This window comes from Callorhinus ursinus, unplaced genomic scaffold (genome assembly GCF_003265705.2).
Source record: "Callorhinus ursinus isolate GAN/ISIS: 27379988/994484 unplaced genomic scaffold, GSC_fseal_2.0 scaffold7, whole genome shotgun sequence".
NCBI classification, from domain to species: domain Eukaryota; kingdom Metazoa; phylum Chordata; class Mammalia; order Carnivora; family Otariidae; genus Callorhinus; species Callorhinus ursinus.
This window is the reverse complement of record NW_027397069.1, coordinates 50,684,153-50,709,386: the sequence shown is the minus strand read 5'-3', so window position 1 is coordinate 50,709,386 and position 25,234 is coordinate 50,684,153. Positions and strand designations below refer to the sequence as shown.

The 25,234-nt window shown below is 41.0% G+C and overlaps 1 protein-coding gene across 1 annotated transcript in view; it reads right to left on the bottom strand.

Annotated features, from left to right (window-relative positions):
• GTF2F2 (general transcription factor IIF subunit 2) overlaps positions 1–9,083 on the bottom strand; it is a 153,254-nt gene extending 144,171 nt beyond the window's left edge. The window contains exon 1 of the mRNA XM_025875004.2: positions 8,858–9,083. Within this exon, the coding sequence (XP_025730789.1) occupies positions 8,858–8,923 (66 nt within the window). The 5' untranslated portion in view covers positions 8,924–9,083. The remainder of the gene's footprint in view (positions 1–8,857) is intronic.
• Between the last annotated feature and the right edge of the window lie 16,151 nt (positions 9,084–25,234).

Sequence of the window (25,234 nt, the reverse complement as noted above, 5' to 3'; positions counted from 1 at the left end):
TGCCCGGTTTGCATTACCACCAACAGCGTAAGAGAGTTCCTTTTTCTCCATATGGGATGTTACTTCCGTGATTAGGTTACATAAGATGGTGACTTCTATCTTGCTTCTCTCGTTTTTTCAGTCTGCTCACTTTGATGAAGTAAGCTGCCATGTTGGGGAGGCCCAGGTGGCAAGAAACTAAGGACAGGCTCCGGTTAGCAGGCAGGTAGGAAACCTAGGCCCTGGGTCCAATAACCCCGAGGAACTGAATTCTGCCAACCACACATGCTTGGAAACAATCTTCCCTGGTCATGACTTCAGATGAGAATTCAGCCCTGGCTGACATCTTGATTGTAACCTGTGAAAGGCTCTGAAGCAGGAGACCCAATTAAGCCATGCCAGGGCTCCTGATCCACAGAAACCATGAAATAATAAATGTATGTTGTTTTAAGCTTCTAAGTCTGTGGTAATATAGCAACAGATAACTGATACATTAAATGACAAGCACTCTTCTAAATGTTTTAAATATATTAACCACTTAATCTTCACATAATCCTGTTATTTCCTCCATTTTGCAAATGAGGAAACTGAGGCATGGGGAAATTAGCAAATTTGCTCAAGATCACACACCTAGTAAGAGCAGAGTCTATAATTCTCCACACACTGTCCCATTTTCCACCTCTCTTTTCAGCATAGCTTTTTGAAAGAGTTGTCCCTGCTGGCTGACTAATTCCTCCTCTGCCATATTTTTTTTCTTTTTACTCTAGACAGGACTTCCTCTCTACCACTGCACGGAAAGTGACGACCCTAGTTACCAAATATCTCCACATTGCCAAGTCAATGTATAGTCCTCATCTTTAATACCTATCAACAATATTTGAGAACTGTTTCCTCCTTCTTCAAACACTTTCTTCACTTGGCTTTAAGTCACCACAATCTCTCTTGATTTTCCTCATACTTCTCTGGACTCTCCTTTTTGGTCCCCACACATCTAGATTCTTGTCTTCCCAGCCTCTCACCTGTAGTGTTCTGGTTTCAGTCCTCAGACCTCTTCTCTTCTCTACCTGCAATCAATCTTATGTAATCTCATCCAGGCTCAAGACTTTAAATACCATCTGTATAATAACAATTCCCAAATTTAGAGCAAGTCCAGGCTCTCCCCTCAAGTTCCAACTTATATATCCAATTGCCTACTCAAGCTCTCCATCTGAAAATTCCGTAGACATTTCAAACTTAAAATATCCATACCAGAACTCTTAATTTCTCCCTCATAACGTGCTCCTCCTGCAATTTTCCATACCTCAGTAAAAGTCAACTCCATTCTTCCAGGTACTCAGTCTGAAACTTTGTGCAGTTACCCTGAATAGCTACTTTTATCTCACATTCCACATCCAACCGACTGATATATCCTGTGAGCAACATCTTCAAATTATATCAGGACTCCAGCCCCTTCTCACCAATTCCAAAGTTACCATCCTAGTCCAAGCCACCATCATCCTTTTATAATTCTGATAGCCTTTGGATTTCTTAACTTCCACTCTTGTCCATGTCTAGTTGATTCTTAATATAGCAGCCAGAGTCATCATCTTAAAACATAAGTCAAATAATCCTATTCTGCTCAAAGCCTATTTAATAGACATCTACATAGTGCTTACTACAAGCCAGGTACTTTTCTAATCACTTTACAAAAGTTACTTCACTTAATCCTCATAAAAACTCTATTACTGGGACATCTGGGTGGCTCAGTTGGTTAAGTGTCTGCCTTCAGCTCAGGTCGTGATTCCATGGTCCTGGGATCGAGTCCCGCATCAGGCTCTCTGCTCAGCAGGGAGTCGGCTTCTCCCTGTTTGCTGCTCTGCTGTCTCTCTCTCTCTGACAAATAAATAAAATCTTAAAAAAAAAACCTCTATTATTATCCCAGTTTTTTAGAGATTTTACTTATTTGAGAGAAGAGAGTGAGAGGGAAAGAGAATCTGAAACAGACACCGCACTGTGCACAGAGCCTGACGCAGGGCTGGATCCCACAACAGGGAGTTCATAAGCTGAGCTGAAACTAAAAGCCAGATGCTCAACTGACCAGCCACCCAGGCACCCCTATTATCATCATTCCATTTTTGCAGATTAAAAAATAAGACCAAAAAGTTATTTGCCTAAGGTCTCACATTACTAGTGGTGAAGCCAGGATTCTAATCTAGGCAGTCTAGCTCCATAATCACCATGCCATGTTGCTGCTCTAGGGCTACTCCCTTCCCATGTCACTCAGAGTAAAAATCCTATGATGTCTGACGTGTTTCAGCCCCCTGGTAGCCCATGGCCTCATCTCCTACTACTTTCTCTCTCTCACTTGACTCTAACCACACTGTTCTGTGAACGTTCCCAGCACCTCGTATCTGAGGGCCTTTGAAATGCTGTTACTTCTGTCTGGAGTACTCTTCCCCCCAGATATGTGGAGGGCATGCCCCCATAATATCCTTCAGGTCTCTGACCATAGACCACCTTATCAGTGAGGCCCTTCCCCCACCCTATTTACAACAGTATCCCCAGATACTTACTATACATTTTACCTTATTCATTTTTCTTCAGAGCACTTATCATGGGCTATATAGGTGTTCATTTACTGTCTATTCTCCTTCCCCGTTAAGAATGTAATCTGCAGGAGGCAGATATTTTGTCTGTTTTGTTTACTGCCATATCCCTAGCATCTAGAATAGCCTAGCACATAGCAGGAAGTTATTTTAATGACTGGATACTGAGGAAACATTAGCTAATGTTAATGTAATAACAATGATGACATTATTGGGATATATCTGAGATACAGAATTTAATTTTAATAAACCTCACTGCATTCTCAGAGAGAAACTTTATTTCAGAGATCTACCTTAAAATAAGGGGGAAGGAGGAAAATGCCAATAATGGATAGCATTATTTTCCAGTCTGCCTCCATCCACTTATTGCTGGTTCCTGGAGATGCTATTAAGATAAACGAGAGACAAGAATATTTTGGAGCACTGGAACTCTTGAGGAGACCACACTTCTTCACTACATTAGCCAAGTCAGAAGAGTCTCTGATCAAACTGCTGGAGACTACAATTTTAGCCACCAAACAACCAGAAGTTCTAAGTGAAGTCTGTATCATACACTAAAACAAATTTAAGAATCAAATTCACTACAATAAATTGTACCTACTACAAGCAACTGACAACTTACAAAAAAGATTATGCTGCAGAAGTCAACTGATAAAGATAAGTTTGGAACTCACACTGCATTATCATCATTATAATAAAGTCATATGTTCCCAGGGAAGCCTACCAGCTTATTTAATTCAAAAGGCTGCCAAAATACTATACTCTTTCAATGAAAAACTGAATACATTGAGGATAGTATGTCAATCATATACGTATAACTCTCTACACCAAGAGCTTATGGAAATGAGCTTCCCAGAAGTTCCAGCCCATTAGCATTAAGTCTAAAAAAAGGGAGGGAGATGAGGAAGAAAAACTCATAGCATATATGGTCCCAAGCCTCCAAAATACTATTTTGAATGGCTGATATTTTTAATTAAAACATTTTCTTTTTTTAATAAAATTGTATATATTTAAAATATACAACATGATGATCTGATATATTGAAATGGTTACTACAGTCAAGCTAATTAACATATCATCTCCTCACATACTTTTTTATAAGAATACCTGAATTCTACTCTTAGTAAATTTTCCCAAAACATTCATGTCAACATATCACTTATGAGATATATGTTGTTTCCGCCCTCTCCACATTCATTAAAGAAAATCAGATGGAGACAAGATAATAGGTACAACAGGAGATGTTTTCTCAGATTTCTGAAGACAGTAAGAGAAAATGACTCACTTAAGCATTACTTTCTCAGGGAAACTTCCCTTGACCCCCTAGACTAGATCAAGTTTATTATCCACACTCACAGAACAGTATTCCTGGCTTCCATGTCCAGACAGATAAGTCTGTAACTGCTTTCATTAGGACTAATATTTGATGGCTGTCTGTCTCCTGCAGTAGACTATAAATCCTAGTTCACAGAGCACGGGCCATGTCTGTTTCTGCTCACCATAACATACTCAGAGCCTGGCACAATGACTGGCAATCACTGAAAACTTGTGGGATGAATCAACCCACGTACCCGTTCACTCATGGCAGGCAGAGCAGTAAGGTCAACCATGACTTTGAAGCCAAGGTGCTATGGTCATATGTATAGACAGTTATTCCCGAGCTTCTTTGCCAACTTTGCTTCAGCGAATATCTAGTTCCTCAACTACTAGTCTCCAAACCCTGTTTCTCCCAGAATACAAGCAAATTAAGGGACTGTAATGGACACTGTTGATATGACACCCATTTCCCCCTTTAGGACTGAAAGTCTTATTCTCCCAGCTGCTGGGAGTGTGGCCACAGAGAGCCCTAGCTGTTAGCCCCTTTTTGGCATTGGCTTCACTGAAGAGAGGTGATGTGGGGGCTTCATTTCTTTTTCTTTCTTCCTTCCTCTAGCCAAGATCACACTCTTCCTGGGACAAACAACATGCAATGATTGGTCAACATAGGGTATACCTCACCCCAAATCAGGACACCTGTAAGACTCCCTGTGGAAACATCCTCAGCCTTCCTTGAAACTGCATCATACCCTCTTACCAGTCCTGTTTAAGTCTTCTTCCTTCCACAGGTGATGATCCCAAGAGCATTCCCTGGTAAACCTAATCATCTCAAAATCTGCTTCCCAAGAAGCCCAATCTGTGACACACAGTTTTTACTCCCACGTTTTCTTGAAGATCATCACCACATGGAACTGACAAGATCCAAGGTCACAAAAATGAAGTTCCCAGGGGTGCTTGGGTGGCTCAGTCGGTTAAGCATCTGCTTTCGGCTCATGTCATGATCTCGGGGTCCTGGGGTTGAGCCCCACATTGGGCTCCCTGCTCTGCAGGGAGTCTGCTTCTCCCTCTCCCTCTCATTTGTGCTTTTTCTCTCTCAAAGAAAGAAATGAATGAAGTCCCCACATCACCTCTATTCCTCAGGGAGATAACTCATGAAAGAGATCTAAGCTGGAAAAAAGACATTTCCTATTCTTGGCACAAGCTGTGTAGCCAAACAGACCTAAATTTGAAACACTGTTCCATACTTGAGGCTTAAGATAACCTCCCTAAGCCTCAATTTCATCATCTGGAAAAAATATAGATATTTAGTATCTTCTTCACAGATTTGCTTTGTATAAAATACCTGGTACATATGAAAGCTAAGTTCCTTTTTCGCCTGTCTCCTGTCCTGACCCTCTCCTCCAACAAACAGTAGTCCAAAATGCCTAGAAGAGGAAGGCTGACTGGGTTGGAAACAACTTTTTACTGGCTAGAAAGTTGTTGCTTAGACCTACCACAGCCCTTCTCAATACCTCCACTTGTTCTTTCCCAAAAAAGAGGTAGCATTTGTTATAAATCAGGCCTCAGTATGATATTCATTACCTAGAAAAATCCCACCCCTCCTAATAACCTTGCTAACTTTATCTCCTCCTCCCCATCCTATATGTACCTTACCCTCCAGCCAACCATAACTAGAGATGATTTTTCCAGAAGTCTAAAAATTGGAAACCAAACAACAGAACTATGGTAAAATATTCTTAAACATTCTACAATTTTTAAACCATGATTTGGTATAAGGTATGTAGTAATAGTGTGACCAACTGGCAACCTAACAGTGGCACAGACTGAACAACAGAACAGGGTAATGCAAACTACAAGGACTAGCTCCCTGACAAGGTAAAAACTGTGACTTTATGTTTTAGCAGATGACATCTATCATAAAGTTAAATCCAATCATGTCTATTACCTATCAAAACTCGTTTGGATCATCAATCTCTTGTAGATTTAAGATACTCAAAAACCCAGAAATGGCCTTTCATAAGCCAGTACAGGTACTGGATATTCTGGGACACAATCCTCTACTATATTTGCTTTTTTTTTTTTTTTTAACACACTCTAGTTCTCCCCAGCCCTGTTGAGTTTTTTCCTAACTAATAACTCCATAGGCTCTTCTTAAATGTCACCTTCTCCATGAAGTCTTCCCTGTTCCAGCCAGAAAAACAACTATTTTCCTGCTCAAAACACTCAGAGATCTTACATGTATATTACACCTTAGTGTATTTCTTCTGTTTTATACCTTTCTAGTGATGGAATTAATGTGTACAAGATGGCCCATAAACTTTGAGATACTCTAAGAAGAAATTTACACATTTTGCAGCAAATGATCCTCAAAGAATAGAACTCAAAGTATTATCTATAATGAGAAATATAGGGGTTTTGGGGGGAGGTCTCCTTTAATTTTTTTTAAAGATTTATTTATTTGACAGAGAGAAAGCACAAGCAGGGGATGGCAGGCAGAGCGAGAAGCAGGCTCCCTGCTGAGCAAGGAGCCGGATGTGGGGTTCAATCCCAGGACCCTGGGATTACGACCTGAGCAGATGCTTAACTGACTGAGCGACTCAGGTGCTCCTACAATGAGAAATATGAACATACAGAGAAAAGACGTGAAATCAGTATGTAATTCTGTTCACAAATTCTGACTGGATAAGAACGAAGACACACGTTCTAATATGTTATATTTTAATATCATGCAAAGAAAGCTGAAAATGAAATTGACTATTACAATTTGATGCTGTCCTATAATTTATTCTTATAATTCAGAGTTGAAAATCCAAGTATGCTCAAGTATGGGCATGAAAATCACACTCGATACCAAGTCCAGTGCAAATGAAACAAGTTCAAGTTATCTGACAGCTATGCAAATCAAACCCCGTTGTCTATCGGGTGTCCTTTAATGGAGCAGAAACAAAAGTTGTCAAATAAAGAACAGGAGTGGATTTTAGGGCAGAAAGTATTTGCTAGCAATTCTCATCATCTTTCAGAGATAAATTTGTCAAAGAACAAGAACTGGTAAGAAAGTCCTTTCACACCCTGGAAAGATCTATCTTCAAGTGTGTTATTAATTTTTTTGATTAGAAAAAGATATACTGTATGCCAAGCTGGTAAGAAGAAACAGTAGTACTGTAAACCGTAAATAGTCTAACAACTACCTTTACAAAACAAGAACAAATCATTGGCTTGAGTTCTTTTCAAAGAGATAAAATGTATTCAAATACCCAGACATGAGAAAGAACTAAACTTCATTTTTTAACTTCTTTTTAGATTACATTTTTTCACATTCTTATATAGTCAATTACCAAATCCCAACAACTTTTACTGAAAAAGTTTCCCTAACTCCCCAGACTTCATTATTACATACCTATGATGCTGTGATCATTTTCTAATTTTGACTCTGGTTATCTTCCTTTCAAGCTTCCCCCCCTTGCATTATTTGCATCCTTGCCTTACTCAAAACCCTACAAAAGGTTCCTCACTTCTTGCAGACTAAAGTTAAGACATCCCTATTTCACCGTATAATATGAGTATATGGTTCCAAACTTTTTTTTTTTTTTACACAAACCCTCTGCTCTAGGCATAATAATCTCCTTTGTTTTCCAGGACACACCATGTTAATATGCATTTTCAGTCTTGCATTTCTGTTCCACTCTCCATAATAGACTATGCTAATGCCTCTGTCCACCCATCCAATTGTGTAAGGCAAACAATATTCACTAAGCATTTACTGTGCTCCAAGAATTAATGCATCATCTCAAGTTTCACCATTTTTTCAAGCTCTTTCAATCTGCAAGGGAGATCTCCTTAATGATTCTCCTCCATTTGGCATGCGGTAGGAGAAATACCCTAGGAGAAATTCACCCCAGCCTTTTGGGTTATACTGATATATCTGTGAGAAGTCAAATGAGTGCCAGAGAGTAAAGCTGAGGTTGAAGAATAATAGATAAGAGATCATTCATTCATTCATCCATTCCATATCTGTTGAGCAATTACCATGTGTCAAACACAATTCTGGTTGGGATAGGCAAGGATCCCATTCTCATAGAATGTGTGTGAGTGCACCCACACTAGAGAGAAGGAGGTAACCAACACTGAACACATGAACATACAATCACTTTAGACTGTGACAAGTGCTTTGAAAAATATAATACAGGTTTGACATGCTAGCAACTGATCATAAGGGAGCTTTTTTAGAGAGGAGGAGAGGAAGCGCCCCTCAGATTTAACTGATGAGAATTCAGCCATGTGATAAAAGTTAAAAAAAAAAATTAAAAAACCAAAGGTCCTAGTTCAAAGACTGCCATAATCACATTTTGTACACAGGTCTCATGAAAGTCCCTTAAGAGGCAACACTCCTCGATATGAAAAATTAAAGACAAATACTGTGCTCACTCAGGGCTAATCAAGATTGCTGCCTTTACAAAAAATACTCTAAAAAACACTCCAGTTCAATGGCCTCTCCTTCTGGTGCGTTCAGAGCTCTCTCAGCTCTCCTGAGAACTCCAATAAGGGCCATCAACCTAAAAGAACACGTTAAGGGTACACAGGGACCCGTTCTACTTTCTGGCCGAGAATACTGTACATGAAGCAGATACTCAACTTCTTTATATAGACTCACGACTAAAATCACTTTCACCAAAAGGAGATACAGAAATTCTTCAGCCTGGGGTAAAATACACCGCTCAAGTCGGAGAACGCCATCACAAGACCCCAGAAAAACCACACAGTGGGGAAAGGAATGCGTTCCAGGCAGGTTCGGACTCCTAATTGTCTCAAAGACTGCGTCCCTCAACTAACTGCCTCGCCTGCAAACCAGTTTGCACATGTGTAGCTCTAACGAGAGAGCCGTAGAGAACTTTAAAAGGCTTACGGAGTGGGACAGTTTCAAGTCACTTAAACTACTTAAACTAGGAGGAGCGCAAGCCGGAGCCGCACGAACGTACCTTGACCAGCCACACTCCGGTGTTCTGTTTGGCGCCAGTCAGATCGAGTTCCCCACGCTCCGCCATGGGTCTGTTGCCGGTTGAGACGAGCGGACGAGAACAGCGACCCGGAAGCTGGGGCCTGCGGTGCAAAGGACCGTAGAACAGTGTATGCCACGGCGACTATGAAGAAACCGAGTCCACCCGCCAAGATATAGGGAATCCCCGGAAACAGAAACAGGCCGCTGGGAGGCGGGAACTGCGCCTGCGCGCTGCTGCCGTCAGTACGGCGCGCCGGTATGGACAAACGTCCTAGTTAGGCACATTCTTGAGTGGGCGTGGTTATGGTGGCCGGTTGCGTCTGAGTGATTAAGACACCGGCCAGGATGAAACAAAATGTCCACAATCCATTTAAAGACCAGGTCAGCATAAGTGAAGAAAGGCAGCGTCAAAACAGAAAAATGGGGTTCAGAGAGACAAAAGCTGTCAGTATGTGTCCATCGCTGGCCAAGAAGAGAGAAACAACATTTTCGAGGACGGGGCGGGGTGGGGGGCAATAATAAAAAGAGTAAGTGAATTAGCACACTTGGGCATTGGGATCGGACAGTGCAGCGCTGGGAATACTGAAAACATTTTCAGTGTTTGTAGATCCGGAAAAAAAAAAAAAAGGAGGGTCTCAGGTGAGAGGCTATCTTGAGCACTTCCAATTCAACAAGCAGAGCACACCCCTTTCAGACTCCAAAACTCAGAGTCCATATAATTAGATCAACGACAAACCTTAGACCTGTAAGACAAACCTGATTGTCAAACTCCCGGGCTTAAACAGTTTCCTTTCTGTCTTCTTGCCTCTAGCATAAAATTCCCCATCCTCTCTTCGAAGGCCCTCTCCATTTGATCCCTGCCACTTAATCACACATCGAACCACACCGAAACGTCAGACCTCCCCGAACACATCAGGATCTTCTTCCTCATTATTTCAGAGATCTGCACACTCCCTTTTCTCGAAGATAGATGCCCTATTCCCCCCTTACCCTCCTTCTCACCTCTGTCCTCTGATTGGCAAACTCCTACTTGGGTTTCAAGACTTATGGAAATGTCACTTCCTAGGAAACCTTTTATTAAATTCCCCAGAGGAAGTGTTTTTTTTTCACATCACAGTGTGATACTTATCACCCTGCACTACTATATACATGTTTACATGCTGCCTTTGCTTTCTAGACTATGAGCTCCTCCTAGATGGAAATACAGTTTTATTCATGTTGTATCCACAACAGCTAGTACAGTACTTGACACACTGTCAGATTTCAATAGGCTTTAGCTGAATGAACATTTCCTGAAAGAGAAACAAATAGTAAAATATTGTAAGAATGGCAAGTGATGTATGAATCAAACATCAGAGCCATACACATAATTGAGGAAATTCCATGTCTGTGCAGCATAGAGCCAGGAAAAGTTGTCAGGTTTCTGTGATCAGCTGAGAAAACTGATAGGAAAGATGGAAGACCAGGCATGGGTTGAAAAGGAAGGTTACAGTCTTGTGTCACAGCTTACAAAAAGGCCTTAAAACATATAAAGGGTGAAGAGAGTTGCTTTGAGCTGTGATCCAACAGAAGGAATAAATTGAAATATGAGACCATGAGACAAGGGAATTAATGTAGCCTGGAGCACCCTAGTAATGGACTTTAAAGGATTACGATCTAGGGGCGCCTGGGTGGCTCAGACGGTTAAGTGTCTGCCTTTGGCTCAGATCATGATCCCAGGGTCCTGGAATGGAGCCCCGCATTGGGTTCCCTGCTCAGCAGGGAATCTCCTTCTCCCTCTGCCTCTCCCCTCCCCCCCCAGCTTGTGCTTTCTCTCTCTCTCAAATAAATTAAAAAAAAAAATTTTTTTTTAAAGACCTTTGATCTGTGGGTCATGGGAAGACTTAAAATGAGTGTGTGTGTGTGTATGTGTATACAGGGAATGAGAGAGAACAAATGGGTAAAGAAGAAAAGGCTAGAAGAAAAAGGGCAAGTTTGTAAAGTGATTACAGAGGGTGGGGTGCTTGGCTGGTTCAATAGTAGAGCATGACTCTTGATCTCCAAGTTCTTAGTTCAAGCCCCATGTTGGGCATAAAGCTTACCAAATCAATCAATCAATCAATCAACCTTTAGAGAGCCAATTCCAGAAACCCAGAACCAATTCAGAAAATTCATCCTAAACATACAGTTCCTCTAGAACCACTCTCAATACCAAAATCTGTATAAGTTGAGGTTTTCCAGAGAAACAAACACGCACACGGTTAAAAAAAAAACAAAAAACAAAAATTCAACTGAGTAAAGTCAGTTGGCTTTATTAAGCAATTCATGAATTAAGCAGCATTCCATCTAGCAAGTAGAGAGGAGCTCCTAGGAGTTGCACAAAATGGAAGGCTTTTTATAGGAAGGAGGGTAGAGCAAGGAAGTTACCGGCAAAAGAAAAAAAGAATCATTCCGGTTCCAGGCGAGTCACTTCCCTTAGGGAGAGGGTAGGGAGGTCTTATTAGGTGGATCACCTGATCTTACTTTGGGGGATAGAGAGGGCTCATGTGACAGATTACCTCATTGGTGCTGACCAAAAAATTCCTGACTGATCAGTTAAAACTACATTTCTGAGGGGGTTTGAAACTGCAGTTAGGTGACGTATTCAGCCCCAGTTTGATAACTTGGCCTGACAAAGTGACTCCTTGTTGGGCCTGAAATTTAATTTAAATTATACAGAGAGACAAGGATAGAGACCTACTATAAGGACTTGGCTTATGTGATTATGGACTCCGAGAGTTAGTTCTAAGACCTGCAGTTGGCAAGCTGGAGACCACGAGAGCTGATGGTACACTTCCAGTCTGAGGCCCAAGGCCTGAGAGGCAGGAGAACTAATGGTGTAAGTTCCAGTCTGAGTCTAATGTGCCAGCTTGAAGAAAGGCAGAGAAAGGGAATTCTCCTCTGCTGAACATTTTTTTTTTAATTAGGCCTTCAGTGGATTGGATTAGGCCCACCCACATGAGAGGACAATCTATTTTATATAGTTTACTGATTCAAATGTTAATCCATTCATTAATACCCTGACAGACACACCCAGAATAATGTTTGACCAAATATCTAGGCAATCCTAGGCTCAGTCAAGCTGACAGATAAAACTGATCATCAGAGATACAGGGTTCAGTGCCCAAAAAAGATAACTCCAAAGTCCTTTATTCTCCCAGATGATTGACTAGTCAAGTTCTTGTTAAATCTTTTAAGGCACAAATGCAAGCCAAAGAGGGAAGGCTCAAGAACTCACTGCTGGCTGAAATTTTTCCCAAGAAGTCAGTAGGGAATTCTGCCAGACCTTGTAAATTCAGAACATCACAATTCTATCATGTAGGCGCTACAGTATAATCAACACTCTCATTAGAGGAGATGCTACAAGTGAGTTGAGAGAATTAGAATATTAACAGTAGCTGAGTCTTGTAACCAAACTAACCTGAGTTCCTTGGTGAGTTACAGGTAGAGACCACACCAGGCAGAGTTGTTACACAATGTAATCTTTATTAGCAGCAAATATGGAGATCATGGGGAATAACTTCCAAAGCTGTGACTCCTGGAGCAGGGGTGAATAGGTTCTGTTTATTTAGGGTTTGGGATGAATATTTAGAAAGGGGAGATTTGTCATTGCACGTAAAGGCGGGAAAAGTTTGCACAGGAAAACATGCCTATGCTGCAGGCATCCTATGTTATGTCAATGAAGCTTGTGTTCCTCCTTGGGCAGAGACTTGAACACTATAATGAAGCAGAGGTAACTGTGGGGCTTTGGACATGCTCTGAGAGTGGTACAAACTAGATGGTGCCTTGGCTCATCTCATCATTTTCCTAGGTAAGGAATGCAGGGTCTTGCTTACTTTTGAAACAGCCCTGGGACTTTTACCATTGATGTATTGTCTCTGATATGGTTAGGTTATTTCCTGGCCTGGTAGAGACTGTTCATCTATGCATTTGTTTTGTTCCCTTAAAAATCCTTAACTACTGAGGTTTGTGCATTTCTTTGTAATTCTGACACCTCCTAGGAAGTTCTGCAAGAAGTGTGCTAAGGCAAGTAGAGCCTTAAGGCATAGATCACAGAAACTAGCTGGGGACCTAAAATGACTTTGCTTGTGTCATGAAAGCTATGTCTCAAGTCTTTCTTTTTCTGGGGACCCTAACTCTTTCTGCTTGTAAGTCCACTCACAGATATTGTCCCTGGCCATACCACATGGGCCCAGTGTTTTTCCAGGCCAGAGATTCTATTTGTTCATACACAAAACATTCTAGCAAGGCAAAGACCACCACCATAGAACTCTCCTTAATAAACTAAACTTACTATGTATTGGTTATTTTTTTTAAGATTCCTATTTTCTTTAAGTAATCTCTACAACCCAACATGAAGCTCAAACTTACAACTGTGAGATCAAAAGTTGAATGCTCTACTGAGTCAACCAGGTGCCCCTGAATTGGTTATTAATATTAAGATTTTCATGCACCCTAATATTTATAGCAGTATTATCAACAATAGCCAAATTATGGAAAGAACCCAAATGTCTATCCATTGATGAATGGATAAAGAAGATGTGGTATATTGGGGTGGCACTGTTCGTTGAGCATCTGACTCTTGATTTCAGCTCAGGTCACGATCTCAGGGTTGTGAGATGCAGCTACGCAGTGGGGTCGTGCTCAGCGCAGAGTCTGCTTGAGGTTCTCTCTCCCTCTCCCTCTGCCCCTCCTGCTCATGCTCTCTCTCTCAAATAAGTAAATAAATCTTTAAAAAAAAAAGGAAGATGTCATATATAAATGCAATGGAATATTTCTCAGCCATAAAAAAGAATGAAATCTTGCCATTTGCAATGAAGTGACATGGATGGAGCTAGAGACTAGTAGTATGCTAAGGGAAATAGAGAAAGACAAATACCATGTGATTTTACTCATATGTGGAATTTAAGAAACAAAACAAATGAACATAGGTGGAGAAAAAGAGAGAGGCAAACCAAGAAACAGAAAACTCTTAACTACAGAGAACAGTCTAGAGGTTAAATGGGTGATGGGCATTAAGGAGTGCACTTGATATGATGAGCAGTGAGTGTTGTATGTAAGTGATGAATCACTGAATTCTACATCCGAAACTAATATTGCGCTGGATGTTAACTAGCTGGAATTTAAATAAAAACGCGGAGGGTAAAATGTGGTTCCAATTATCAAAACAAAAAAAAAAAGATTTTCATTCAAAATTTACAAATGCATTTTGAAATGTGGTAATTAATTAGATTTCCCCTACAAAAGTGATGTCATGGGTAGATAATTTTGTTTCAGTGTCATACCAAACTATAAAACCCCATCTCTTGTTGTTTTTTTTTTTTTAAGGAGGCTCCATGCCCAGTGTGGGGCTTGAAGTCACTACCCGGAGATCAAGAGTCACATTCTCTACTGACTGAGACAGTCAGCTGCTCCTAAAACCCCATCTCTAAATTCTCCCTGCGCTTCCTTTCACCTCATCAATTCTCTCTTCCACAGAATACCCATCTTCCCTGGGAGATTCCTTGTTTCCCCAGTTATGCACAATCAGAAAAAAATACTCCCTAAAATAGTTTCCATATTGTTGAACGTGAGCTTTGGAGTCAAACATATTTTCAAGTCATAGCTCTGCTGCCTACTTGCCTACTTATTTTATCATCTCTACACCTATTTTCTAGCTTATAAAATGGGGTGATTATGAGGATAGAGTTCTTACATGACTGAATGAGGAAACAAATCAAAAGGATTTAACACTATACTGTGAAAACTATTAGGTAACTGCATTAATTATATTGGGTCAAATAACTGAAAGGAAGCACAAAAAGGATTTAAGACAGCAGTGGTGTGCCAGTGAAAGTTTCACAACTGGCTTCTCCTAAACCCCGGAAAAAGCCCTGGTTTGTTGTGTTTGCCTGATTTGTAGTGCAGAGTTGGATGAAATGCATAGTAGCATGCCCCTGAACAGTATTCACCTTATGGATCCATGAGACATAAATAAGTTCAAGAGCACAGATAATAGTAAAATCATTCAGAAGTGATGAGTTTGGGGTTTTTTTATTAGCTTGGTGGTTAATGTATTCAATCGTTTAGTGCTCTGGAAAAAGGTAGTGGTATCTGCAAACCCTAACGGGAGAAGGACCTGTGTGTTTGTGTCTGTGGAACAGAGAGGATGTCCATGGGCAGGGCTCAGTGGCTGAGTGGGGAGGCAGTGACCATTGGAGAGGGAATGGGGGGATCAGACAATGCAAGACCCTGGAGGCCTTGTTCAAATCAAATATAAACTTGCAGAAAAGTTTATTTATTTATAAAGATTTTATTTATTTATTTGAGAGAGAGAGAGGAGGGGAGGGGTAGAAGTGGAGGGAGAGAAAACCTCGAGCAGATTCCATGCTGAGCGCGGAGCCCAACACGGGGCTCGATTTCACGACCCTGAGATCATGACCTGAGCCAAAACCAAGACTGGGAACTTAACCGACTGAGCCACCCAGGTGCCCCAAACTTGAGAAAAGTTTAAAGCTTGAATACAAAATAGTCAGATTTACATTTTTTAAGTTTATTTATTTTTATTTTTTTTTTAAGATTTTATTTATTTGACAGAGAGAAACACAGCGAGAGAGGGAACACAAGCAGGGGGAGTGGGAGAGGGAGAAGCAGGCTTCCCACGGAGCAGGGAGCCCAATGCGGGGCTCGATCCCAGGACCCTGGGATCATCACCTGAGCTGAAGGCAGACATTTAATGACTGAGCCACCCAAGCGCCCCTTAAGTTTATTTTTTTTTAAATAATCTCTATACCCATCATGGGGCTCAAACTCACAACCTGGAGATCAGGAGTCCCACGCTCTTCCGACTGAGCCAGCCAGGCACCCCTTGGATTTACATGTTTAAAAAGATTCCTCGAGGGTGCCTGGGTGGCTCAGATGGTTGGGCGTCTGCCTTCGGCTCAGGTCATGATCCCAGAGTCCTGGGATCAAGTCCCACATCGGGCTCCCTGCTCCTTGGGAGCCTGCTTCTCCCTCTACCTCTCTCTCTCTCTCTCTCTCTGTCTCTCATGAATAAATAAATAAAATCTTTAAAAAAAAAAAAAAGATTCCTCGAACTGCTATGGAAAAAGGTGGATTGGAAGGGACCAGAATGGAAACCAGGAAACGAGCTCAGACATTTTTGCACTAATCCGAGTGGAAGAGGGCAGCGGATTGGATTAGGGAGGTGGCCGCGGAGATGAAGAGAAATAGATGAATAAGGACGTATATTGATAGATTCAAGAGGTAGAACTGACGGGGCTTAGTGATTCCTTGCTGTGTAACAGAATAAGACCATCTGACAAGTGATAACTTAGTACCAGAACATGAAACACACAAAGTACACACAGAGTATTGTTCCTTTTGGGAGTTCAGATGAGACTCTGGATGTATTTTGCCTGACAGATGACATAATTCAGTTGAATTGCTTGTGTTAAGTGCCTCATGTGTGATGTAAACATACGGCTGCTGTGGCCTATGAGAAGCCCTCCTTCTCAGTAAGTCAAGTTAATTGTCCGATAGGGATTACTCTGGGAATCAAGTATTAAATAAAGTATGACAAAATTTAATTTGTCATTGCTCTAATGAAATGCAATTTGTTTTCATATAGGTTTACCAAAACTTTTGTATCATACTTTATGTATTAAATAAAATTATGGTTAAGAAATAGCGCTGAAATACTTGGTCAAAGTACCCAGATAAAAATCTCAAATAACAGTAAGTCCTAAAATACCATATTAAACAGATGGATCCTCACTAGTGTTCAGATTTCAAAGCCAGAGAAGCCACATGTGCTGAATATCAATGAGGAATTATGTCCACATTCCTGCTAAGAGCAAGATCTAGGGGTTTCTATATTGATGCATCAGACTTCCTACCCCCAATACATAAACATTATGGGCAGGGTAGTTTCCACAGGGAGGGTTAGGTGACAATTTTAGCTAAAGCAAGCACTTGCTTCCCCCATCAATGGGTAAAGTGGAGACAAATTTAGTTTAAGGCTCCTTTTTGGAAGGAGAGTTCTTGCTTGTTTGCCAACGTAACTTTTTCTTCTCTTCCATGTAAACAGCTGAGTTGACTCTGTTCCATGAAGTAGTTGGGGGGCCAATGGTTCTTCCATCTTACTATTTCACCATCTCTGGGGTGTTGCCCTTTTCTACATGGTGGACCACAATGTCTGCATGTTCCAACCAGTAGGAAAAGGAAAGAGGAAAAAGATTATACAACATTTTGGCCAGAGCTTAAAAATATTTTTTCTCGGGGCGCCTAGGTGGCTCAGTCAGTTAAGCGTCTGCCTTCGGCTCAGGTCATGATCACAGGGTCCTGGGATTGAGTCCCACATCAGGCACCTGTTCAGCAGGGAGTCTGCTTCGCCCTCTCCCTCTGCCTCTCCCCCTGCTTGTGCTCACTCTCTCTCTCACATAAATAAATAAAATCTTTAAAAAATATAATTTTTTTTCTCATAGCAACATTATTCCCAATAGCCAAAAGGTGGAAGCAACACAAGTGTCCATGGGAGGAAGAAAGGATAAACAGACACACACAAATACACACACACACACACACACACAAACCCCATGATGGACTATTATTCAGCCTTAAAAAAGGAAGGAAATTCTGTCATATGCTACAACATGGATGAACCTTGAGGACATTATGCTAAGCAAGATAAGCCAGTCACAAAAGGACAAATATGTGCAATTTCACTTATATGAGGTACCTAGAGTAGTCAACTTCATAAAACATGGTAGAAAAAAAGGTAAAATGGTGGTTGCCAGGAGTAAAAGGAGGAGGGAATGAGGAGTTACTATTTAATGAGTACAGAGTATCTGTTTTACAAGGTGAAAGAATTCTGGAGATGGATGATGATGGTTGAACAATAATGTGAATGTACTTAATGTCACTGAATTGTATACCTGAAAATGGTTAAGATGGTAAATTTTGTGTCATATGTATTTTACTGCAATTTTTAAAAAGATTTTATTTATTTGTCAGAGAGAGAACAAGCAGGGGGAGTGGGAGAGGGAGAAGCAGGCTCCCTGCTGAGCAAGAGCCTAACACGGGACTTGATCCCAGGACTCTGGGATCATGACCTGAGCTGAAGACAGATGCTCAACTGACTGAGCTACCCAGGCGTCCCTTTACGGCAATTATGAAAAACACTTTAAAAACGCATTTTTAAAAAAAAAAATCTTAAAAAATAAAAATAAAAAATTTTTATAGTCTAGATTGAGATCCAAAGGTCATGCATTGTGATTGGTTGAGATGTCTTTTAGCTTTCATTTTCTCTCTCTCTTTCTCTCTCATTGTTATTAAAAAAAAAAAACTAGGGGTGCCTGGCTGTCTGGGTCTGAAGAGCAAGCGACTCTTGATCTCAGGGTTGTGAGTTCAAGCCCCACGTTGGTGTAGAGATTACCAAGAAAATAAATAAACTTTAAAAGAAAATATTTTAGGGGTGCCTGGGTGGCTCATTAAGCTTCTGCCTTCAGCTCAGGTCATGACCCCCGGGGTCCTGGGACTGAGCCCCGTGTTGTGTCGGGTTCCTGGTCAGTGGGGAGTTGGCTTCTCCCTCTCCCACTCCTGCTGCTTGTGTTTCCTCTCTCGTTGTGTCTCTCTTTGTCAAGTAAATAAATAAAAACTTTAAAAAAAAAGAAAAATTTTTTATAAACTAGATTTTTAAAAACTAGATAAAAACTGTACACTTTTCTACATTCTGTATTTTATTGATTGTATCCTCCACAGGGTGTCATTTATGATATTTCTCCTTCCCTTTGATTTTCTACAAATTGGTAGTTAGATCTTGAAGTATAATCAGACCCAGGTTCTATTTTGGTGGAGGTGAAGACTATTTCCTTCATATGGGCTCTTGTGGACTTTCAGCATGAGATATATCATGCCCAGTTTTCTTTTTGGTGTGTGTGATGTTGGCAGCCATTAATGATTATTTGTAGACCCAGCATTTCATTAGGGATTACAAAACTGTTATATTCAAATTCTATCATTTATTCTTTGGAAAAAAATTTCCAAGCATCATTCACATGAGATGAAAGATAAAAACTTGATTTTGTCACAGACCTGAGAGAAGGCCAGTGAGTGAGGTTTTCATCATGTGATGGTTGGGTAATAGGCCAATGAGTACTTGGATTAAAAAGTACATCCTGGGGGCGCCTGGGTGGCTCAGTCGGTTAAGCATCTGCCTTTGGCGCAGGTCATGATCCCAGGATCCTGGGATCGAGCCCCGCATTGGGCTCCCTGTTCCACTGGGGGTCTGCTTCTCCCTTTCCCTCAAACTGCTGCTTGTGCTCGATCTCTCTCTCTCTGTCAAATAAATAAATAAAATCTTAAAAAAAAAAAACAAAACGTATATCCTGAGTACTAGAAGAGTACCTCAGGGAGAGCAGCTTGCAATCCACCTGCAATACTCTGATTTCCAGGCTCATATGCTCTTTGTCCCTCAAGCCCAAAGCCATAGTCTTTTTTATTTTCCCCACAACATCCTTTGATCACCCATCAGGAAGAGCTTGCATGGCCCATTAAAATTGGAGCCCCCAAATTTGCAACTGGCTGATTGCCTAATTGTTTTTACTCCTGTATATAATGGATTCCTACAGCATTTGCCAGTCAAGCATCCAGAGAGAAAGGCGCCATCTTTCTTCTGTGATTGGTAGAGAATTAAGTACCAAGTTAACCTGTTCAGTGTGCACACAATTTCAGCTCTGGGTGCGGATAAATGAGACTGGGTCACGAGTCTTTGCTCTGTAACTAGCTGGCCCATGTGGACACATCTCTGTAATTCCTCGGGACTAGTAAATAAGCTAGACTTGGGAGGACAGAACTGATCAAGATGGAATGACTTCTGGAGCGCCTGGGTGGCTCAGTCGTTAAGCGTCTGCCTTCGGCTCTGGTCATGATCCCAGGATCCTGGGATCGGGCTCCCTGCTCGGCTCCCTGCTCAGCGGGAAGCCTGCTTCTCCCTCTCCCACTCCCCCTGCTTGTGTTCCTGCTCTCACTATGTCTCTCTCTGTCAAATAAATAAACAAAATCTTAAAAAGAAAAAGATGGAATGACTTCTGAGAGGAGACAGTGGTGATATATCTGCTCCATTGCTATCTGTTTTTCTGGCTTCAAGGCTCAGATTTAACTGTGGCTGGGAGAAAACCCTTAGCAGTTACTTATCATTGTATATTCTTTTGTTCCTTTGTAACCCTAATTAATAAGATAATCAGAATTTTTCGTATTGCCTGAATCTAAAGAGTATTATGTAAATCACACTTTAAAATTGATTTTATTATATTGATTCTTTTACAATTCCTCCCAGCTTTCAGAAACCTTGAGCAATGAATGCTTTGTGGTGAAAGGGATGTTAATTGCTTTCGCTGGGGTCAAGCATCCTCTTCGTAAATCATGAATCCAATAGCTGTTAAGAACCCAGAGGAAGAATTGACTGTTAGTATTACAAGAGTTATAATTGGGAATTTTTTATTTAACTCTGATGCAAATTTGTTTTCGATAGATTTTTTTCCCTCTTCTTCTGACATCTTCTAAATGAAGTGATTACTGCAAATCTTTTGACTCAGCTTATTCATTATGTTGGTTAACTATATGAGGCTTTATTCCAAGAATCTCTTCACTCAATGACGAAAGCCCCCCTCTCTCTTTTCAGCATAAAGTGTGGGTCACTGAGGATTTACAAAGTACACTTCACAGCCCTGACTTTCTGTCTTGGGTGTCGTGGTGGGGTTGGCAGGTGGTGGAAAGAGAAAGGCTACGATAAAAATTCCTCTCCATATCCAGACAGATGTAACCAACATCCTCTGGTGTGAAGAGGCAGACGAGAGCAAATATGTTGCACCTGCTCTAGTACTATTTGAATCTAGATGAACTTTCTATGTGCTATTTAAATTCCACCAGGCAAGAAAAATTAAAACCATAATACTTACATTGAGAGTATGCCTGAACAAACTACTATTGGGTATGAGTCACTGCCTATCTTCTTGGCCATCTCCCTCTGATGCCATTGGCTATAACTCTGGGGTGGTTTTAAAATCTTTCTTTCCTTTCCTTTCCTTTCCTCCCTTCCTCCCTCCCTCCCTTCTTTTTTTTTTCTTTTCTTTCTCTTTTCTTTCTTATATTCCAATTCTTTGATACTCTTGCCTTCAAAATGCAAAGCCTAGTACCCCTCTTCCTTGACGTAGGATATAGGCTACACCTATTGACTCACTTTAAACAAATAGAATGTGGTTCTATGATTACCATGGCTAGTTCATAACAAGAATAACTTTCCACCTGTTTCGCTCTCCTCCCCTCCTTCTTCCTCCCCTCCTTCCCTCTCCCTCTCCCTCTCTCTCTCTCACACACACACACACACATAAATTATTTTGTTCAGGCTATTCAATAGGGGAAGCACCCTAAATCTGAGATCAGAGTGTCTCAGCAGGATGATTTTATCTTAGACTTTCATAGGGAGGGCTAACGAGTTGCAGATTTAGAGTTTGGGTTTGTTTTTTTTTTTTTTTTTTTGCGAAGAGAAGAAGTCTCAGTCAGTTATCTGAAAAGGAAAAGTTTTTCTATGGTGAGCTGGTAACAGGGGGACAAAGCCATTCTAATTATAGCGAATCAAACATGAGACAGAGAATGGGAAGCTGAAGAATCGTGTTGAAAGGTCTGCCTTGTCAGCAAGCTCAGGAAACCGGAGAAAGGTCTGTGCTAGTCTTTGTCAGCTCACTCATTCTGGGCAAAGCTAAGCACCATATCAACACTGCAGCAGCCCTGTGGCTATGTCCTTGGGTAGAGATGTTCATGTATAAAGAGGCACAGGTGAGCAGCACCAAGCAGCCAGCTACCTGAGTGAGCCCCCTTGGAAGCAGTGCCTCCTGCCTCGGTCAAGCATTGAGAAGGCTTCAGCCTTCTAGTCTTTGAATTCTCCAGCTGAGACCCCAGACATCATAAAGCAGAGGCAGGCGGTGATAGATAACTAATCCAGGCTCCTCCTCTCAACGTGCAGGCATATTGGTGTTGGTGAAAACACCCCCCAGCTCCATGCTCCTTCAAAATCTCTTCTTAACCCTCAAAAGGTGAATGAGATAGCATCTGGGAAAATAAGCTGGTCTCCTCGAGTAGTATGCACCTTGAGAAACTAAATCAGTCATAATTTTGTCGTATATGAAAGAAATGACAACTTCACGAATGGAAGCAGATGAATGCTTTTATCTTTGAACTATGCCCTTAGCAACTAGGTAAGTCCGTTTCTTTAGGATACAGACCCCCAAATTGTAATGCAACTGGGCCAATTATAACACAATCCAATTTTTACGTTGCCAGTCTAACGAATAAAACAAAAGAGCTGCTACTGCAGAAAAATTCAGTGGTGTATGTTTTAAGATGGATATACCAATGGGAAGTTTGAAATTTAGGGTTTAGAATCTTGCTATTCAAAGTGGTCCTCCCGAGAACAATATCACATCAATTCAAACCTTTGTTAGAAATGCGGAATTTAGGGGGGCCCCCGCTGGCTCAGTTGGTAGAGCAGGTTTGAGCCCCACGTTGTGAAATCACTTAGAAATAAAATCTTAAAAAAAAAAAAGAAATGCAGAATTTAGAGCCCTACCCTAGACCTACTGAATCAGTCTGCACTTTAACATCTCCAGGTGATTCATATGCACATGAAACTTTGAGAATGGGGGTGGTTAATTCATACCTTCAGTTATTCGATAAATAGTCCCTGACTATTCATTGCGCTGGGAATAGAGCAGTGAACAAGGCAAATCAAACACTTTCCATTCTCTTCCAGCACTCAAGTTTTATATTTTTTAAATCTAATTCCTTGACAGGTAGGATTACTGTTCTCTGGATTTTTGCTACGATTATACAATAGTAGTTGCAGAATCATTCAACTTCTCATGGGAAGGCAGGTGCCAGAGAAAGGGGGGGGGTTCCCCTAAGATCAGAACTCCCCATACCTAAAATGGGAGAAGTATGTGCACATACATTAAAACATCCACTGCTCATCCTGACAACTCGGTACAAACTGCCTGCATGAGGATTCCAAGGTTCTCTGACTTGACTTTCAAAATTGCTCCACAAATCCCTGGGAAATTTCACAGTATTTTGGAAACAGTAAGAATCTGACAGCATGTTAAGCACCCACTATTGTGTCTTCTTCCAGTGTTGCATCTCTAACAATAACCCATGGAGAATGCTAGAAAAAGTGGCAGAGGTTCATCTAAAATGATATTTGCCACCAGCCATGGAGTTAGAAAGATTTTTACCTTTTAAATTCCATTAATAAGGGGGCGCCTGGGTGGCTCAGTTGGTTAAGCATCTGCCTTGGGCTCAGGTCATGATCTCGGGGTCCTGGGATCAAGCCAGGCCTTGCACGGGGCTCCTGGTCTCCCTGCTCAGTGGGGAGTCTGCTTCTTCCTCTCCCTCTGCCCCTCCTCCCCGCTCATGCTCTCTCTCTTGCTCATTCTCTCTCTCAAATAAATAAATAAATCTTTAAAAATTTTTCATTAATAGGAACTTAGGCAGGAAAAAAGAAAATAAAAGAACATATAAAAGGAAAAGACAAAAGGGAGAAGTACAGTACCATCGGGACTAACCTCCTGTTCCTTTTAGTGGTCCCAGGTGCCTCAGGCCTGCCTTTGGTCTGGCTCCTTCATTTAGCAGCCAGTAGAGAAAAAGCTACAGCTATTATTTTTAAATGTCATTTCCTTTCCCTCAGAGGTCAGATTTCCAAAGCAACTCTTTTTAAAGGTTGAAGGAAAAAATTGATTTGTAAGGCAAGATACTTTGTCAACTTTATAAAATCGCTCTTTTTTGGACCCTTGCAAATAGTATTACTCCTTTTCTGCATATGAGAAACAGGGTGCTACTCTGCTGTAACATCTCTAGTCCTGTAAATTTACATAAATGTGATTAAACAATACGGCTCACATGAGTTGTTGGTGGAGAAATTGTGTTAAACGAATTATGCTACTGTGTATAGAACTTTTAAGTCTTAATGAGGCCCTGATACATATAAATATCAAGAGCACATCAATAAGTATTTGTTAAATAAATAAATGAAACTGAGTTCAGAAAGACAACAGAAAATGTAATTTAGACCCCATCTGTCAAGGACTCAGCAGTTGGTTATATGACCAGTCACCACCTGCTACCTCAGCAAGGCTATTTTAATGAAAAGAGATAACATTGATTTATATCCTTTAGCTTCAGTTCGACTCTAGGATTGCTCAATATTATGGTCTTTGGGGAAGCAAGATTGTTAAAAGCAATGCTGGCTGAGGCAAACATATAATGGTCAAGTGGCTATGTAACTGGAAAATTCTCCCAAACCAAACATTCACTTAATGAGCTTGGTTTGTGAGTTTAGAATTTTAATGAAGAGAAGGCAGTGTTTGAAGCCCTAAAGAGTGTGTGTGTGTGTGTGTGTGTGTGTGTGTGTGTGTAAGCAATGGCTTCTGAAGCATACTTTACAAAAGCACATGCTTCAAAGAAGCTAACTGAATGTTTTATGTTCACTACATGCTCATTAGTAACTGCTCTCATTTCTCCCGTTTACTTCTTTTCTTACTGATCTTAAGGATGCAATTAAAATCCCAGTGACTTGTGGTTTCTGCTAGAGAGATAAACAGTACCTGACCCCATGTGATCCACTGCATGAATAGAGATCAGGATTTCATCTTCTAGCAGCTCATGGTTGCTAAGGAGACTATTGGCATCTCTACGTCCTAGGTGCCATATTGCTTAGAAAGAATTACAGCAGTTTCGCCTGTTACTTTCCCAGAGAAAAAAACCTGAAAACTTGTCAGGGGAGCCAACATTTTAAGATTCTGCTGGTATCTTTAATATTTTCAGTGCCTTTGGCCTTGGAGTATAACTTGTGAACTTGTTGGCATCTAAATGGGTATACTCTCAGAAATGACAGTGCAGCTTTGTTACAGAAAATAGCATGAGTGGGGCACCTGCGTGGCTCAATCAACTAAGTGTCCCATTCTTGATTTCGGCTCAGGTCATGATCTCAGGGTTGTGAGATCTGGCCGCGTAGGGTTCCGTGCTCAGCACGGAGTCTGCTTGTCCCTCTCCCTCTCCTGCTGCCCTCCCTCCTCTTTCTCTCAAATAAAGAAACAAAATCTTAAAAAAAAAAAAAAAAAGAAAGAAAGAAAAAGAAAATAGCATGAGTAGACAGGCTGTGGGTAGCAAGTTTTCTGACCTGGCCTGTGACAAAGACTTGTTTTGTAGTTTATTTTTCTTTGTTTCTTTCTTTGTTTCTTTCCTTTTTCTTCCTTCCTTCCTTCCTTTCTCTTTTTTTTTTTTTTCAGAGCTACTCACTCCAGTCACT